At 36.3% G+C, this 17,674-nt stretch overlaps 1 protein-coding gene across 14 annotated transcripts in view; it reads left to right on the top strand.

Annotated features, from left to right (window-relative positions):
- Positions 1-17,674, top strand: part of TUSC3 (tumor suppressor candidate 3) — a 207,411-nt gene that overhangs the window by 106,055 nt on the left and 83,682 nt on the right. For all 14 annotated transcript variants that reach the window (XR_014062559.1, XR_014062561.1, XR_014062560.1 and 11 more), the window contains 3 exons: positions 4,674-4,791; positions 7,371-7,511; positions 10,516-10,656. Coding sequence is in view for 7 of the 14 variants with exons in the window: in XM_081521496.1 (XP_081377622.1) it covers positions 4,674-4,791; positions 7,371-7,511; positions 10,516-10,656 (400 nt within the window). In the remaining 7 variants the exon portion in view is untranslated. The remainder of the gene's footprint in view (positions 1-4,673; positions 4,792-7,370; positions 7,512-10,515; positions 10,657-17,674) is intronic.

Raw genomic sequence — 17,674 nt, forward strand, 5'->3', positions numbered from 1 at the left:
CCAAAGTACTGGAGTTTCAATTTCAACATCAGTCCTTCCAATGAACACCCAGGACTGATCTCCTTTAGGATGGACTGGTTGGATCTTCTTGCAGTCCAAGAGACTCTCAAGAGTCTTCTCCAACGCCACAATTCAAAAGCATCAATTCTTCAGCGCTCAGCTTTCTTCACTGTCCAACTCTCACATCCATACATGACTACTGGAAAAACCATAGCCTTGACTAGATGGACCTTTGTTGGCAAAGTAATGTCTCTGCTTTTTAATATGCTGTCTGGGTTGGTCATAACTTTCCTTCCAAGGAGTAAGTGTCTTTTAATTTCATGGCTGCAGTCACCATCTGCATTGATTTTGGAGCCCCCAAAAATAAAGTCAGCCACTGTTTCCACAGTTTCCCCATCTACTTCCCATGAAGTGATGGGACCAGATGCCATGATCTTAGTTTTCTGAATGTTGAGCTTTAAGCCAGCTTTTTCACTCTCCACTTTCACTTTCATCCAGAGGCTCTTCAGTTCTTCTTCACTGTATGTACATAAAATAAATAGTGTTGCACGGTAGCTGAGAAACTGTAGAGATTTGAAGTGGCTTCTGAAGGGGGGTCATTTTGGAGCAAGCTTTTTGAAAGAAGGGAGGACATTTTAAGCAAAGGATTTAATACTTTTTTAAAGAATGAACACGGGGTGTCATACAACAGAGAGACCCTTTGAGTGTGTGATACGTTCATATGGACATAGATTGCAGATGTAAATTGTGTCCGGGGGATAGGAGACATTGTGTTCTATTTTGCTCAAGGTCTTTGTTCTGTAGGCAGTTCTCTCAGACTTTGAAACAGAGGATAGAACCCACAGTTGATTATTGGAAATTAAACTGAGAACGTGGACAGTGTGGAAAACAGTGTTTGAAGGCAAAATGAATCCATCTTCTTTGGCTTCTCAATACCACTTATCACATCGTCTTGTTATATTTTTTTCAGAGTATTTCTAATTATCTGACATTTTGTGTATACTTGGATGAGGCATTTTTTTCTCATGGAATGTATTCTTCTTGAGGTCAGGGCCCTTCCATTTATTATTCAGTCCTTCATTACCTGACACACTGTTGGCACTAAAATATATTTGTGGAGTGAATAAATGTATATCTAATAGAATCTAATAGGTCTGCAGTAGGTTATAACATGATGAGGGAAAAGTTCAAGATTATGCTAGTTATATCATTCCATAAGATATTATACACAGATGTTGAATACTAAAATTTGATTGTTCTCTTCCTGCTTTTCAAAATGAAGCATTTTCATTTCTTAGAATATCATCATTGTAAGAAGGCCAGTTTTTGAAGACTTGCCATTTCCCTGTTTTGTTTTAAAATTTAAAATGTGTTTTTGTGTAAAATGTTCCTTTGTATAAAAATAACCTGTTTTCTTAATTGTGATGCCGTCCTCTTAATGATTTTTTTTTTAAATGGGAGCACTGTTTTCTTAAGGTTTATCATTCTGCAGAAATGTTCAGGCCCACTTAATCATCAGTGCCAATTCACCATATGATGTTACTATACATATTTTCTTTGAAAATAACTGGTGAAATTGTTGTTGTTTAGTTGCTCTGTCATATCTGACTCTTTGCAACCCCATGGACTGCAGCTCACCAGGCTCCTCTGTCCGTGGGATTCTCTAGGCCAGAGTACTGGAGTGAGTTGCCATTTCCTTCAGGGGATCTTCCTTACCCAGGGATCGAACCCTCATCTTCACAGTTACCCATAGGCAATCTGTTATTCCTTTGTGTTTTCTTCTTCTGTTTTTTTTTTTTAATCTCTAAAGCTTACTTTTGTATATTTCATACAGTACACGTAATCTTTACATTACTGGCTCTAACAAGTGAGAGCCATCATCTCACCTCTTATAATTTTTATAGCTTTTTTCTTTTATTATTATAACAGTAAATAGCATCCTTCTATTACTTACTCATAACTATAAGTGATATCTCTTGATTCTGTAAGTTGAAGGTTAGCAAGTACAACCTCTCCTCCCCTCTTACCCACCAAATCCTGTTTCTATATCATCATCGATAGCACTGTCATCGTTGATAGACCATCGTTACGTCTGTCTGTAGGTAGATTTATTGTTTCCACATAAATAGCATCAGTTGCAAAGTAGTAGGTTTTTATTATGGTTCCTTTTCTACAGTGTCATGCTGTTGTTTATAATTCTACTTCTGTGTAAAAGAAAATGTTCAAAATAATTAATTTTTCCCATCGCCTATTAATCTAGATAATGATACATTTTAATGTCCTTCTTACTTGGACCTTGCCTTTTATATTCATTTTGTTGTCATCATTCTTACTGTTGTGGGACCAAGTGTGTCTCCCTATGGTCTTTGATATCTTCCCACACTTTCTGATTATAATGGTTGCTTAAAATCTATTCTCCTCTTCATCTTGAGGTTCAATTAAATTCCTGTTCTGATTTGTATTTCACAGCTTTGTAGTCTGATCACAGCTTTCTTACACATCTTCTGCCTTTCCTCCTGCACCATATCCTGCCTAGTCATCCCTTTTTTTTTTTCTCACAGTTCCTCTCAGGTTTTCTCATTTTTTCCATTCCTAGTACCTTTCTATTAATTATATCCCAAGGTAATTTCACATTACTTACATTTCTTCAAACATGTTTATTTCAAACTTCATCAGTTGTTTGGCTTGATGTACAGTTCTAGATGGAAAATAACATGCCCTCAAAAAACTCTGAAGGCATGTTCTGAAGGCACTGAATGCTTCCAATAACCGGTCCAATCCCCATCTCACTGTTTGCCCTTGTTAAATACTTTTTTCCTCTGAAAGTTTTTAGGACCTTCTTTTTATCTATAACTTTCTAAAGTATCACAACATGTTGGTCTTTTCTTATTCCGTTTATTCAGAACCTGGGAAGTAATTTAATTTGAATACTTAGTCCCTTTAATTGTATTGTTTCCAGAAATACTTCCTTTGTCTCTTCTCTTTCTGGAGCTCTTTCCATTGGAAAGTTGGATTTATTGTATTAAATATCTAGGTCCATTTCTCCTTCATCCCCCCAATGTAGTCCACCTGTGTCCTTTTTGTTCTGTGAATTTTATTTAACTCTGTCCATATTTAATTTGAGAAATCATATTTCCTCTTTAAAGTGCTCTCTCACTTTATTTGCTCTTTTTTATATGACATTGTTATTTTTTTTATGACTACTGTTGGGAAAAGCAGTCAACCACGGGCTCTGATCACTCTGCCTGTTCTTACTGGGCTCGCCAAGAAGGCAAAGGATTGTGTGTGCAGTGACAAGCCTTAAGGAGTGGCGTTACGTCTTTCCCCAAAGCACGGAGCTCGTCATCGTGTGCTAGAAAAATAGTAGGTCCCCTGACTCAGTAGCGCAGTCCTGTAACACGGTCAGCTGTGTGTGTGGACATCCAGGAAGGGCCTTTTGTGTCATCCCGTGAACTTGGGGGCACAGGGAACTGGTGCATACAAACATGAAGAATAAAGTCCTTTAGGTCTCTGACCCCGACTCTTGTGGCTTCTGCCAGCACCCCTGAGACGGTAACAGGCTGGCTTGTTAGCAAGACAAATCTCCAACCCAGCAGCTTTGTGCTTCTCATCCAGTATTTTCTTAGGTTCTTCTGCACTGCCATCTTCTAGGAGATTGTAATTTCGTCCATCAAAACTTTTCCACTAGCCTTACGTTTTCCAGATATTCCTTGAAATCTCTTTATCTGCTGCTGACTCTTCAATTTTGTGTGTGTGTGTGTGATAATAGGATTAGACCTTTTTCTATCTATACTTCTTTGGGAGAGGGACTCACCGTATCTCCAGTGAAGAGTCAACTATATGGAAGAAGCTCCCTCTCCTTTTTTTAATTTTTAACAATCTCTGTTGCTTCATTTTCCATGACTGCCTACATCCTTTTGCAACCAGCCTTTCCTTATTTCTCCTCCATGCCTACATCAAAAAATAGAGCTTTCATATCTAGCATATCAACAAAATGTCCAATAGAAATGAATTCAAAATAAGAGTAAATATGCTCTTAGAGGAGGGCTTGTTTGTGGCATTTGGTTTAGCTACTCAAATCTTTGCTTACTTTTAGGTGCAAACGTAAATGCATTTTTAGATAGATGGAATACATAAAGGTGGAGTATAACTGTATTTATAGTTTTAAAACATGTCCATGATTTTTATTTCTCTGTTAAAGTGAAATGCAAAATTCTTAAAAATTGCTCTGTGCTTTTTACTAAAAATCATCAGAGGGTTTAAGTTATATATATAGGAGGTGGCACAAAGTGATTTTATCCCCTAGAATAAGAGTTGTCATGCTTCTTATACAAAAGGCCAGGATGAGCTTTTTGCCCATACACTTTCTACTAGAACTCCTTAACTCTGCCCTTATGTAGCTTAATAGCAGCCACAGCAATAAGTAAATGAATCAGTGTGGGTGTGTTGCAGGAAACCTTTATTCGTGAATGATACAAATTTGAATTTTAGAGAATTTTTATGTCATGGAATATTCTTTTTTTTTTTTTAACATCCATTTAAAATATAAAATCTACTCTTAGCTTGAAGTCCTTACTAAAGCCAGAGTAACTCTTGCCCCAGAATTCCTGTTATTAATAGCTTTGTTAATGTTTGAATACTGATAATGTTTCCACTCTGTCTATCCTTATCAGACTAGCTAATGAAGAATATCAAATACTGGCTAACTCCTGGCGCTATTCATCTGCCTTTTGTAACAAACTCTTCTTCAGTAAAGTGGACTATGATGAGGGAACAGATGTTTTTCAACAGGTAAGAGAGTTATATTTTGTTTTAATAGCATATTTATTGGAGTTGGCTATGGTTGATACATCTTTGTGTGCTAGATAAAAACACAGTTCAGTGACTCCAATGAGTAGTTACTAAATTCTGTGATGTGATAAAAATAATATTAACTGTAATTATTTTAATCAGTACAGTTTTTGCCATTAGTGAATAAACACATTTTATCTTTTCCATCATAGAAGAAATATGTTTTTTTTTCCAGCATACAGTGGCAGTTTACATACATTATTTTGATGTTTAATTGTATGTGCTTTGGGTGGTATTTTGCATAAATTTGTGAAATTTTATGTAAGATTCAAGGTAAGTTTTACATGGGGCTTCCCTGGTAGCTCGATGGTAAAGAATCCACCAGCAATGCAGGAGAGACAGGTTCAGTCCCTAGGTCAGGAAGATCCACTGAAGGATGAATGGCAACTCGCTCCAGTATTTTTGCCTGGAGAATCCCATGGACAGAGGGGCCTGGTGGGCTGCAGTCCACAGGGTTGCAAAAAAGTCAGGTACAACTTAGCAACTAAACAGCACAACAAAGTTTTACTTAACCTTTAAGCTGTTTTAGGGGGGATAAAAGGCCTTTAAGGGGAGTGAGTGAAAGTCACTGTCATCCAACTCTTTGCAACCCCATGGACCATACAGTCCATGGAATTCTACAGGCCAGAATACTGGAGTGGGTAGCCGTTCCCTCCTCCAGGGGATCTTCCTAGCCCAGGGATCAAAGCCAGGTCTTCCGCATTGAAGGCGGATTCTTTACAGGTTGAGCCACAAGGGAAGCCCTTTAACGGGGGTAATTAAGGTTAAATGATGTCATAAGGATGAAACTAGAAATCAGCAAAGAAGAATGATTATCAGTCTAAAAGCAAGCAAGCAAAAATATTCACTAATGGTCCACTTAAAATTAGCTTGAGTCTAAATGCTTTTCTATGACCTGGTAAAGAACTGGGTCAGACAGTATGAGAAAAATAAGAGACAAGGATACCCAAACTAATCCATGCTGGGTACTGCAATGAGTTGTACATTTGAAAGGCATGATCAAGAACTGATAAACACAAAAAATTAGTAACTACAGGCTAACAGCAGGGATCAGGGAGCCAGACAGTCGAGCTCAAATTTTATCTATGTTATTTTATCATCTCCATATACTAACTTTGTATTCTTGGACAAGGGACGTAAGCTCTCTATACCTTAATGTCTTCATGTATGAAACAAATAAAAATGATATATTTCTCTTTGGATTGTTGTAAAGCTAAATGAAAGAAAACCCATGAACCACTTAGAAGTGTCCCTGGAATATAAGGACTCAATGTTAGCAGTGATGATGATATAATCTTGACAAATTTCAATAGGACTGGTATCCTTATAAAAAGTAGGACATGCGTCCTTTTGGATTAGCATCTCATCCTTATGACATCATTTAAGGGGGGTATATAAGGTTAAATGATGTCATGTAGAAATTTGACAGTCCTGGGCTTGTTAGGGACTTGTTCAGGAAGTGAATTGTATGTGACTCCCGTGTGGTGGCTGAGGCTAAGTGTCTGACAACAGACCCGCAAGTCAGTGATGTGTTGGAGGGAGCTCTGCACTAGCAGTGATGTTAGCTGTAACTGTCTCGTGTGCACCTCTCAGGAAAACACACACGAACAAAATATGGAGTGGGAGAAAGGAATTGGTGACTGTGTTTTGTTCAATTTAGTAAAAATTACTAAATGTCCATAACATGTATGCCTAGCTGGTACTGCTGTATCTTTACCTTGAACTGTGATCTAATGTTTGTTGTTACTTGAATTTTTTTTTTTTTTAATTCTCATTGTTGGGGAATGTTGAACTACATATTGGAAGCCAGGGCCAAAAAGCTCCTTGCCTTTCATTTGAAGCATTTTTCATAATTCTTGGGCAGCAAGAATTTAATCTGTATCTGTGCTTTGCAGTTTACTCCCCAATGCAAATTAACCTCATGTTTGTTTTTAGATTATTGTTAATATACACTGTTTATACTAGGGTGTAGTGTGTATTCAATATACTTTGCAAATGAAGCTTGCCTTTAGAAAATAATTAATGAGATGTAACCATTTTGAGACAGTTGAAATAACAGAGGAGTTGAACAGGAAAAGTTTTTAAAATTAATAGAGAAGTCAACATACTCGAAATTAATTACATATTTATATCTTTCATCAAATGCCAGCCTTTTTCTTTAACAACTGCTTAAGAAGTGAAAATCATCCGTATACCCCTAAATTACAGTATTTCTGTTTTGCACTTTGAATCATTTCATTCTTTAGTTGTAGAATTCTAGAAAATAAAGAAGGAAATGACCAATGAAATAGATGATGCAGCTGAGAGTATGAATGATGTATGTGAAATGTGAAGGTTCAGCAAACTTGGCCCAATGCATAAGTTCTTTTCTATTCAGCAGTATATCAAGATGAATAAAAACAGTAGTTAAGCTCTGGAAAGCCAATTGGATTTGTCATAATAAATGCTGTCTTTCCAAAATTCATGCAGGAAAAAAAGCTGGGATATTAGATTTAGTCTTTTTATCTCATGTTTTACAGCTCAACATTAACTCCGCTCCTACGTTCATGCATTTTCCTCCAAAAGGCAGACCCAAGAGAGCTGATACTTTTGACCTTCAAAGAATTGGATTTGCAGCTGAACAACTAGCAAAGTGGATTGCTGACAGAACGGATGTTCATGTATGTTTTTATTCCCCACAGTTTTAATAATAGGCTAATTAGCTTGGTTTGGTATAACATTATAATAAGGCCACAGGATTTTTTTCAATTTCTCCTGCTTTAGGAAAACTGCATCTGATAGCTGTAAGCTGAACTTTGAGTTAGGTGAATTTAAATGGTTTTTAGAATAATGATTCTTAAAATATCAATGAACCATTAAAGAATGCATGTTAGGCACAGAGTAATTTCAGAGGCTAAATAATATACTGAATATTGCTCAGTGGTCTTAGTAATCAAAGACACTCTAATTAAAAAGCCAGGTGTATAATTTTTATCTATCCTTTGGGCAAATAACAATGGGATAATACCCACTTTTCATGAGCCATATGAGAAAGTGTCAGGGACATACGCTGTTCTCAGGACTATAAATTTTAATAGTATAATTCTTTCCTTCCTTCCTTCTCCCCCAACCATTAACTGTGGGGAAAAAAAATTATATATTTAATAGAAGAAAATCACTCAGAAATCGGATATGTAAAAATGAGAAACGAATTAAATGTTCACAGTCTAGACAAATAGTGGTTTGCAACAATATTTGACATAGAAAGAAGCTAAAAGGTTAACAAGTGAAAAAGTAGGATAGAAAAACAGTATTTATAGTAGATTTAGAAAAGAAAAATTTACTGAGATATGTAAAATGCTGATGGTAGTTAATGTCTGTGTGGAGGGCTATGGCTATTTTGTCCCTTAATGTCACTAGAATTTTCTACAGTGAGCAATTATAACCAGCTATTTTAAAATTACATTTCCCTTAGATATAGTACAGAGATATTAATTTGGTGTAAGCATATTTCTCATTTGAGACAGGTGTCTCTCATACTGCTATCATTGTACATAAAATAATATAGGTATTAATGATATTTCGGTGACTACCTAACTCTTATCTTTTTTGGTGGAAATATTTAGACAGATATTCAGCTCTACAATGTATCATTTATTTGGTACAAAATATTAAATGTAACATTGGAAAGTACTGTTAGTTCTTCATAAGAAATACTCAGTTTTAATCAGAAATGATTCTAACCTGTTTATCACACTTATATGTTGTTGACAGATCCACATTTGTAAAAAAAATACATATTTGGAAATAATTTCAAACTTTAAGTAGTTCCACAAATGAACATAGTCTAGTCTCAATGTATACCCTATATCAGGATTCACATACTCTTAACTTTTTATGGCTTTTGCTTTGGCATTCTTACTCTCTTACCATCCTTCACCCTGTCTCTACACACGTACTTACATACCCACACACATTTTTTTCTGAATCATTTTAAGGTGAATTGTCTTCCCTGAGAAATATAGGACCATACAGTTATCACATTCACAGACTCACATTAATATACTACTTCTATTTGAGCTTCTGCACATGTTCTAGTTTAGTCAGTTGACCTACCCTCTCCTTCCTAAATAGTAAGCTCCCTATGTGGAGACATTTAGGATCATGCAGATATCCTACTCCTCATCAAAATTTTGTCAGTATCTAGCATCCATTGATGACTCTTACCTGATCCAGATTTCATCATGATGGTTGCAAAATGATGATGTTCCAGTTCTAGCACTTTGTCCATATTTCAGATCGATCCTTGGCATTTTACTGTAAGCAAGAGTCCTCCCCTCTTTGTATTTCATTCATTCACTGGTACACAATCTTATATTGTTTTTTCCCTTCAGTGATTGTTAGTGCTACGCTTAAATATTTTGGTACCAAAATTGTTCTAGGTATGACTAGTGGGAGCCCCTTCATGCTGGCTTCTCTGTCCTTGTAAAGTATCTCACCTTGTAAAGTAAGTTGGGGAAATAGGAATCCTCATACACCACTTGTGGGAATGCAAAATAGTACAGCCGCTTTGGTAAACAGTTTGACAGTTCTTCAAACTATTAAGCATAGAGTTTCTATGTGACCCAGCAATTCTACTCCTAGGTATACATACCTAAGAGAAAAGAAAATATACACTACACAGGAACTTGTGCAAAATGTTTACAGAAGCATTATTCATAGGAGCCATAAGGTGCAAACAGCCCAAATATCCAACTGATTAATTGGCTAATAGATACGCAAAGTGTGATACCTACCCAAGGAAATACTCAGCCATGAAAAGGAATGAAGCAGCGGCACATTTTACAACAAGGATGAACCTTGAGAAGGTCATACTGAGTGAAAGAAGCCGATTGTAAAAGACTACATGTTATATGAAATTGTAGAATAAATGTATGCAGACAGAAAGTGGATTGATTAGTGGTTGCTTAAGGCTGGAGGGTGGAGAAGGAAATGGCAACCCACTCCAGTGTTCTTGCCTGGAGAATCCCAGGGACGGGGGAGCCTGGTGGGCTGCCATCTATGGGGTCACACAGAATCGGACACGACTGACGCGACTTAGCAGCAGAGTGAGAGGAATAAGGGAGTGGATGCCAAAAGGGAATGGGATTTCCTTTTGAAGTGATTCAAATGTTCTGATATTGATGGTGGTAATGGCTGCACCTATCTGAATATGCTTAAAAAAAAAATCACTGAATTGTACACTTTCAGTAGGTGGATTGTATGGTACATGGATTAAAGCTCAATAAAGTTTTAAAAAAATTCCAATTTGAAATAATGCAAGTAGTAGTCCCCCCATCTCACCTCTCCTTTTTACCGGATGATCCCGTGTTTGGGATCATCATGATCATCTGGCTCATCATCTTGAACCAGAACAGCTCTGGGTTGAATGTAAGTAGGGTTTGCATATATTTGACTGTATTCACCTAAAAGCACCAGAAGAGCACGTTTTGTTACATAGCCACAATGTTTTAAGGCATATACTTTTGACTCATAAAAAAACAAAAGGAATGTTAGTGCCTGGTATAAAAAATAAGGTGGTACCTTTCTGAATTACATGTGTTAAAAATCAGAAGGATGAGAATATCAGAGAAAAAAATTAATATTTTTCTTTAACTTTAAAACATTTTCATTGTATTGTTGCAGATTCGTGTCTTCAGGCCACCCAACTACTCTGGCACCATTGCTTTGGCCTTGTTGGTGTCACTTGTGGGTGGTTTGCTCTATTTAAGAAGGAACAACTTGGAGTTCATCTATAACAAGACTGGTTGGGCCATGGTGTCTCTGGTATGTTAACACATTTACCCTATTTCTTTGCGTAATGGTCTAAGTTGTATAATATTAACAAAGTGAGCCAGATGATTACTGTAATGAAAATCAAGTCTGGATGAGAAGAATTAACTTTTAGGACTTAGGTGATATAACTTAAGTTCACTGTTAATGTAGATTGTGCTATCTTCCTTCTGTTTTCACAACTAAAATGTAATGTCTTTCCATGTGTACTTGGCATATTACGAGTGCTAGATATATGTATGGTGAATACAGACTCTTAGAGTCTGAAGCACTTGGAAATGTACTCATTCAGCTGTTTTTTTCCAGCAACTCTTTTGTTTTGTCTCTACTATGTGCCTGATATTTATTAGCTACCGGAGATATAAAGGTAAGACATAGACCCCACCTGATCGTAATTCATCATGGGGATACTAATCAAGAGATAACTTGTGCAATATTCTGAAGTTGACCCAGATGATAAGCCTGCCTACACTATTCTCCCTCCTCAAGAAGAGGTGGCTTCCCTGGTGGCTCAGTCAGTCAAGAGTCTGCCCGCAATGCGGAAGACCCAGGTTTGACTTCTGGGTTGGGAAGATCTCGTGGAGAAGGAAATGGCAACCTCCTCCAGTATTCTTGCCTGGAGAATTCCATGGATGAGCCTGAAGGGTATAGTCCATGGGGTTGCAAAGGAGTCGGACACGACTAAGTGACTAACTTTCACTTTCATTCCTCAAGAAGAGACCCAGAGTTATTACTGTTAGTAATAATGGACATTACGACATCTCTTCCTTCTTTGGGGGTTATGTTTCTTATGCTTATTCTTTACAATAACTATGAAAAGGAATTTCCATTATCATCATTTTACAGATAAGGAAACAGGTTCAGTAAACTCAATTAGCAGAACTTCACACCTGGGATAGGATTCTGTATACATCTAACTTAAGACTTTGTACTTTTCACAGTGCTGTGCTGGGCTTAGTTGCTCAGTCATGTCTGACTCTTTGCGACCCCATGAACTGTACCCTGCCAGGCTCATCTGTCCATGTGAATTCTCCAGGCAAGAATACTGGAGTAGGTTGCCATGTCCTCCTCCAGGGGATCTTCCTGACCCAGGAATCCAACCAGGGTCTCCTGCATTGCAGGCGGATTCTATACCAGTTGAGCTGCCAAGGAAGCCCTTACACAGTGTTGGGTTCTCTAAATCTGGCACGTACCAATATGCTGGATGTTTAATCTGGTGGATGCCGTGAGCCATTACAACTCTAAATAAATGTCTAAGAACATTTATATGGCAAATAAATGTTAGTACTTAAATGGTCAATTCTCTCGCACCCTCTGCTACATCATAGATTTTTTTTTCCTTGAATCCTTGAAAGCTAATGAGCTTGGCACAACAGAAGATGTTCTAACATTCGTAGACACATACTTGAGAAGGAAATCTTGGCAGGTATGTCTATTCCCCAGTGGCAGCCTTTCAGAAACCATAGCGGGCTGCAGAAAACAGACATGTTTTCAAACAATATGCTTGAAAACTCTGAATATAAAATGTTGAATTATACAGATTTGTGGGTTTTTTCCTCATCTGATGGCTTATGAAGCTTAAACAGTGAGGTCAGAAATAATTTAAATCTCCGTTACAATTTTCTGTCACCATTACCACCACCAAACTTGATTCTTTGTTTATAAAGAAAAACTATTTTACATGAAAAACTGGTTTTGCCCAATTCCAGTCCTTCTTAATCCAATTTTTGGGACATCCTTACAAAGTTAAGAGGCCATCCAAAATGCTGAACCATTTATTCAGATTCCTAGACATTTGTTTATTTAAAACTACCAATATCTTGTTCTTCTTTGGAAATGATATATTTTGAAATAATTGTTGGCAAAATACTGCTATCTGATTTGCAGAAATGCTGAAATCCTTGGCTTGCACAGTAAAATGAAGCTCTTACAGTTAAAATAGTAATGAACTCTGTACAACAGCACAGCATTTTTGTAATGTAAAAACTGTATGCACAAGGAAAGTAATGAGAAAAACAGTTTGGTAGAGAATTTCTATGCCATGCTCACTTCTTAGTAAAGAGCTAGTATACATACAAGCAGCAGTTGTGTCTTACCTTTGAACATGTGCCAGAGTACCTCTGAGTCCTTAGTTCTGAGCAGACTGTATTCTGGGGAGAGAAATCTATTCATAGTGCTTTAAGGTGTAGGATAGAGACCAAGCTTACAGTTTCCTGGCATAGAGGAAGTAACATATGCAAATGTTGAAACATACATAGATATTATAGCTTCCTGGTTTTGAGCTAAAAAAGAAAATAGGTGAAGGAATAGTCATAAGTTCTTCTTGGTCTCATGCCTCCTGGGGGGGAAAATGCTTGTTAACGTATGTATTAGGTACTGTTGGTTCTTTATGGAGCTAAATATGCATTGGTTCTGGTTTGGTTTCACTCTGCTTTCCAAACTTCCTCCACCTCCTTAAGATGGAGGGTGATGAAAAAGCCTACAGCGTACCTGTTTCATGATGAGTTTAAAGTAGAATGGGTGTGTAAAATATTGAACTACGCCAGAACAAAACTTCAGGGAGTATAGGATAGATGAATAGCTTACTGTTTCTAGGAAGAAATGTTGACTTGGAATATCAAAATGAATTAAAATGTTATGGTTTGTAGCCCTTAATGCAGAGCTTTATGGCAGGCTAATGCTCCTCATAGATGACTGTCATGTCAAACCAGGGATATGAATGTGATGAGTAGTTGCATCCATTTCAAACACAAAGAAAAATCTCCTAAAAATCCACAATTAAAATTGTGAAAGATAAAACATCATTTAAAAGATCTAATAACCCAAGCCTTATTATCACAGTAAATCTCAGTAGGATAGAAGCTGTTCTCCACCTTTTAATACCAGTGCTCTGCATTGTAGGATGATTCATATGCCATAATATTTCTTCTGTCTCAAACACATTATATCAGTTTAATTATGTTCTATGAAAAATGTAAGCTCAAGATTAATGTATTTATTATTACACAGTTATCACAATATATGAAAGTTTCTTTGGCATCTACACATTATGGTATATCAGTAGAAATGTGTTTTTTGTGACCATTCTGAACTACCAGGCAGCTCTGATTTCAAACAGAGTGGAATAAGCTCCTTTTTCTTTCAAATTTTTCTTGAATAAAATTATGCATTAATACTTTGCAGTATCATACATGTATTATCACTGTGGCATATTTACAAGTGAGAAGCAAATAATTGCTGATAATATTTGTTTCCAGTGAAGTAACTTCTAACAGTTTTTCCCATCAGGTAGTTGAATCATTTGGCCATTTGAAAATAGGTATGTCTGTTTATAGGTAATTTTTGTATACAGCCAAATTATAATTTTGTTCATGTTGGGAGTATGACAACAATATAATGAAATGAGTTAATATCTTATTAGGGTATACTTTTCTTAATACATTTAGCATTTAATTTTCTTTCATGAGGAGAGGTAATGGCCTATATAAACTCAGACCTTTAAAAGTTACTCAGATGGACTTACCTTTTTTTTTTTGCATTTGAATGTGCTTGTCTGAGATTTTTGCTTATTATAAAGTTACAAATAAGCCTCAGTGTGAATATCCAGTACATGGAGTGATCACCCAGCTTCTGTTCTCCATTAATCATAAAATTTCTCAATAGAGGAAACATACCTCAACATAATAAAGGCCTTATATGATAAACCCACAGCTAACATGGTATTCAGTGGTACCAAGTTGAAAGCTTTTCCTCTAAGATCAGGAAGAAAGCAAGGATGTCCACTTTCAGTACTTTTGACATATTCACTGTCCGAGTGAGAGCAGTTATGCAAGAAAAAGGACATCCAAATCAGAAAGGAAGAAGTAAAACTGTCACTTGTTCAGATAACATAATACTGTATATGAAAGTGAAAGTGTTAGTCGCTCAGTGTTGTCCGACTTTTTGCAACCCTATGGAACCCACCAGGCTGCTCTGCCTGGAATTCTCCAGGCAAGAATACTGGAGTGGATTGCCATTTCCTCCTTTAGGGTGAAAGTGTTAGTTGCTCAGTTGTGTCTGACTCTTACTCCTAGAATTAATTAGTAAATGAATTCAGTCAAGTTGCAGGATAAAAAAAAAATCAGTATACAGAACAATGTGGTGCTTCCATATACCAATATCAGTTTCATTCACCAGTCATCAAAAAGAATGAAATAACTTAGGAATAAGTTTAACCAAGGAGTTTAAACACCTGTACTCAAGTAACTACTAAGACACTGATGAAAGAAATTGAAAATGACACAAGCAAAGGGAAAGTTATACCTTGCACATAGATTGGAAGCATTAGTATTGTTATAATGTTTACTACCAAATATTATACTACCCAAAGCAGTTTACAAATTCAGTGCAATCTCTATCAAAATTCCAAAGGCACTTTTCACAAAAATAGAAGAAACAATCCTAAAGTCTGTATGGATCCACACAAGATGCTGAATAGACAAAGCAGTCTTAAAAGCAAAGTTACAAAACTGTAGTAATCAAAATACAAGGGTACTGGACTTACAAATAGACATACAGATCAGTGGAGCTGAATAGACAGCACAAAAATAAACACACATATGTGGTCAATTAATTTATGACAAAGGAGCCAAGAATAGGCATTGGGGAAGGACATTCTCATCAATAAATGGTGTTGGGAAAACTGGACAGCCACATGCAGAGGAATAAAACCAGACCTCTACCTTAGCCACACACAAAAAGTAACCCAAAATGGAGAAAAGATTTGAACACAAGACCTGAAACTGTAAAACTCCCAGAAGAAAACATAGGTGGTAAGCTCTTTGACGTTGTTCTTGGTGATAAGTTTTTGTATTTGACATAAAATGCCAATACAAAACAAGCAAAAATAAGTGGGTTTACATCAAACCAAGAAGCTTCTGCACAGCAAAGGAAACCATCTACAAAATGAAAAGATCATCTGAATGGGAGAAAATATTTGCAAACCATGTATCTGTTAAGGGGTTAATACCCAGAGTAAGGTATTGGCGCACTGTGGTCCGTGGGGTCGCAAAGAGTTGGACACGACTGGGCAACTGAACAGTAACCCAGAATAGATAAAGAACTCATACAGCTCAATAGCAAAAACAACAAATAAATGAATTTGAAAAACAGGCAGAAAGAAATGGGTAAATGGTTTGAACAGGCACTTCATAAAAGAAGATATAGAAATGGTCCCAAGAAACATTTAAAGACGCTTACATCTTTAGTCATTTGGGACATGTAAATTAAAACCAAAGTAGTTACCAATAGACGCTCATTAACTATGCTTAAATTTCAAAGAAAGGCAACATTAGTGTTAGGATAGATATGTAGGAAAATGAGTCTTCATATATTACTGGTGGAAAAATTAAATGTTATCTTTCTTCAATTTCACTTCTGGTTATTTATCAAAAAGAAATGAAAACGTGTGTACATACAAAGGCTTGTTCTTGAATATTCATAGAATTTTTGTTCACAAATATACCTCTTTGAAAGAAACAATATAGTGTCCATAAACAGGTGAATGAATAAACTGTGAAATATGCATACAAAACAACCAGGCAGAGGATCAGAAGAGACATTGTTCTAAAGAGAGATACAGGTGGTAGTTAAGTTACTAAAACCTGGTATACACATACTCTATGATGCAGCATTTTCAAGAAAATTTTCTTACCCCTTCAGAGGTCTATGGAGGTAAATAATTAGGAAAAGGCACCAGTGGACTGTATTTTAATAGTGTTCTACTTGATTTCAGTGTTAGTTATAACTGTGTTCGTGTTAAAATTCATTAAGTTGTACCCTTTGAATCATGTCCTTTTTTGCGTGAATAGTTTAGTAAATATACAAGAGTAAACTTGTAGTTTAATTATAAAAAATTAAATTTCCAAATTAAGGAGAGTGGTAAAATCCTGGACATTTCAATTAAAGTAAAAAAATAAATACCATTTATACTTATTTTATAGAAATAATTTTAATAAATCTAGGCCATTTTGCACTGTCAAAGTTTGTTTGGTATTTTGTTATATTGTGAGAAGTGCCCACAGCTCTGTGTGTAATTATAAATACTCTAAATACCTCTGTCACTACTTCAAATGATTAAGCAAGTATACCATGTTTAAGCCTGCTTTTGTTTTATTGAACCATTTCTTAGAATCTTGAATAAATCATGTATTAAGATGAATTTTTAAAAACTTCTGTAACAAACCATAGATAATATAGCTACTGCTATTTAATTTTAACTTCTCATTTTAAAATTTGAGCATTTTCTCATGTGTATGTAACATTTGTAATACTGTAGGTTATACCTTTCCTTATTAATGCATTAAATCACCAAACCTAGTGTGGATCTAGTAACTGCCACAGTTTTGAAGTAGTTAAGAGTATAAACAAATGTTTTGAGATATCCACTGTAACTGTTGCAATATGAAAATGTTAGAGGATGAAATCTGTCAACTGCATACTTAGAAGACAGTGAAAATGAAGATTTGTTTTTATCTTGTTTAAGTACCCAGACCTCCTTCCACCACCGCATTCTATGCATGGCCCCTCGGAGTCTGTGCTCTGTTACTTGAACCGTCTCTGCTCTTATCTGAGACTGACACCCCGACCTGTGCACTAGGTCTCATTCCTGCTCTGCTAGTCAGTGACAGGGCACCCGTCGGTCTTCCCTCCTCCTTTGTCATCTGTATTTTTTCTTTTATTACTGAAGCTTTCTCATTAGCAAGGCACACAGCTCCTTATTCATCCTGAAGGGACATATTGCTGTTTATCCCTTTTATAGCAAAACTCCTTGAAACAATTGTCTACATTGTTTCCTTCTTTTCTCATAAGGCTCTTGTCTCACTCACTGTTCCATTGAAAATGCTCTAGTCTCAGGCACAACTATTTTCCAGGGAAATAAATTCAGATATTAGTTCTGGGTTTAGTTCACATCACTGGTCTTGCATGAGTATCTACACAACTTATCTTTTCATCCACAACCACTTACTTGTGC

This window comes from Giraffa tippelskirchi, chromosome 8, assembly GCF_054371585.1.
Source record: "Giraffa tippelskirchi isolate mGirTip1 chromosome 8, T2T-mGirTip1v1.2.pri, whole genome shotgun sequence".
NCBI lineage: Eukaryota > Metazoa > Chordata > Mammalia > Artiodactyla > Giraffidae > Giraffa > Giraffa tippelskirchi.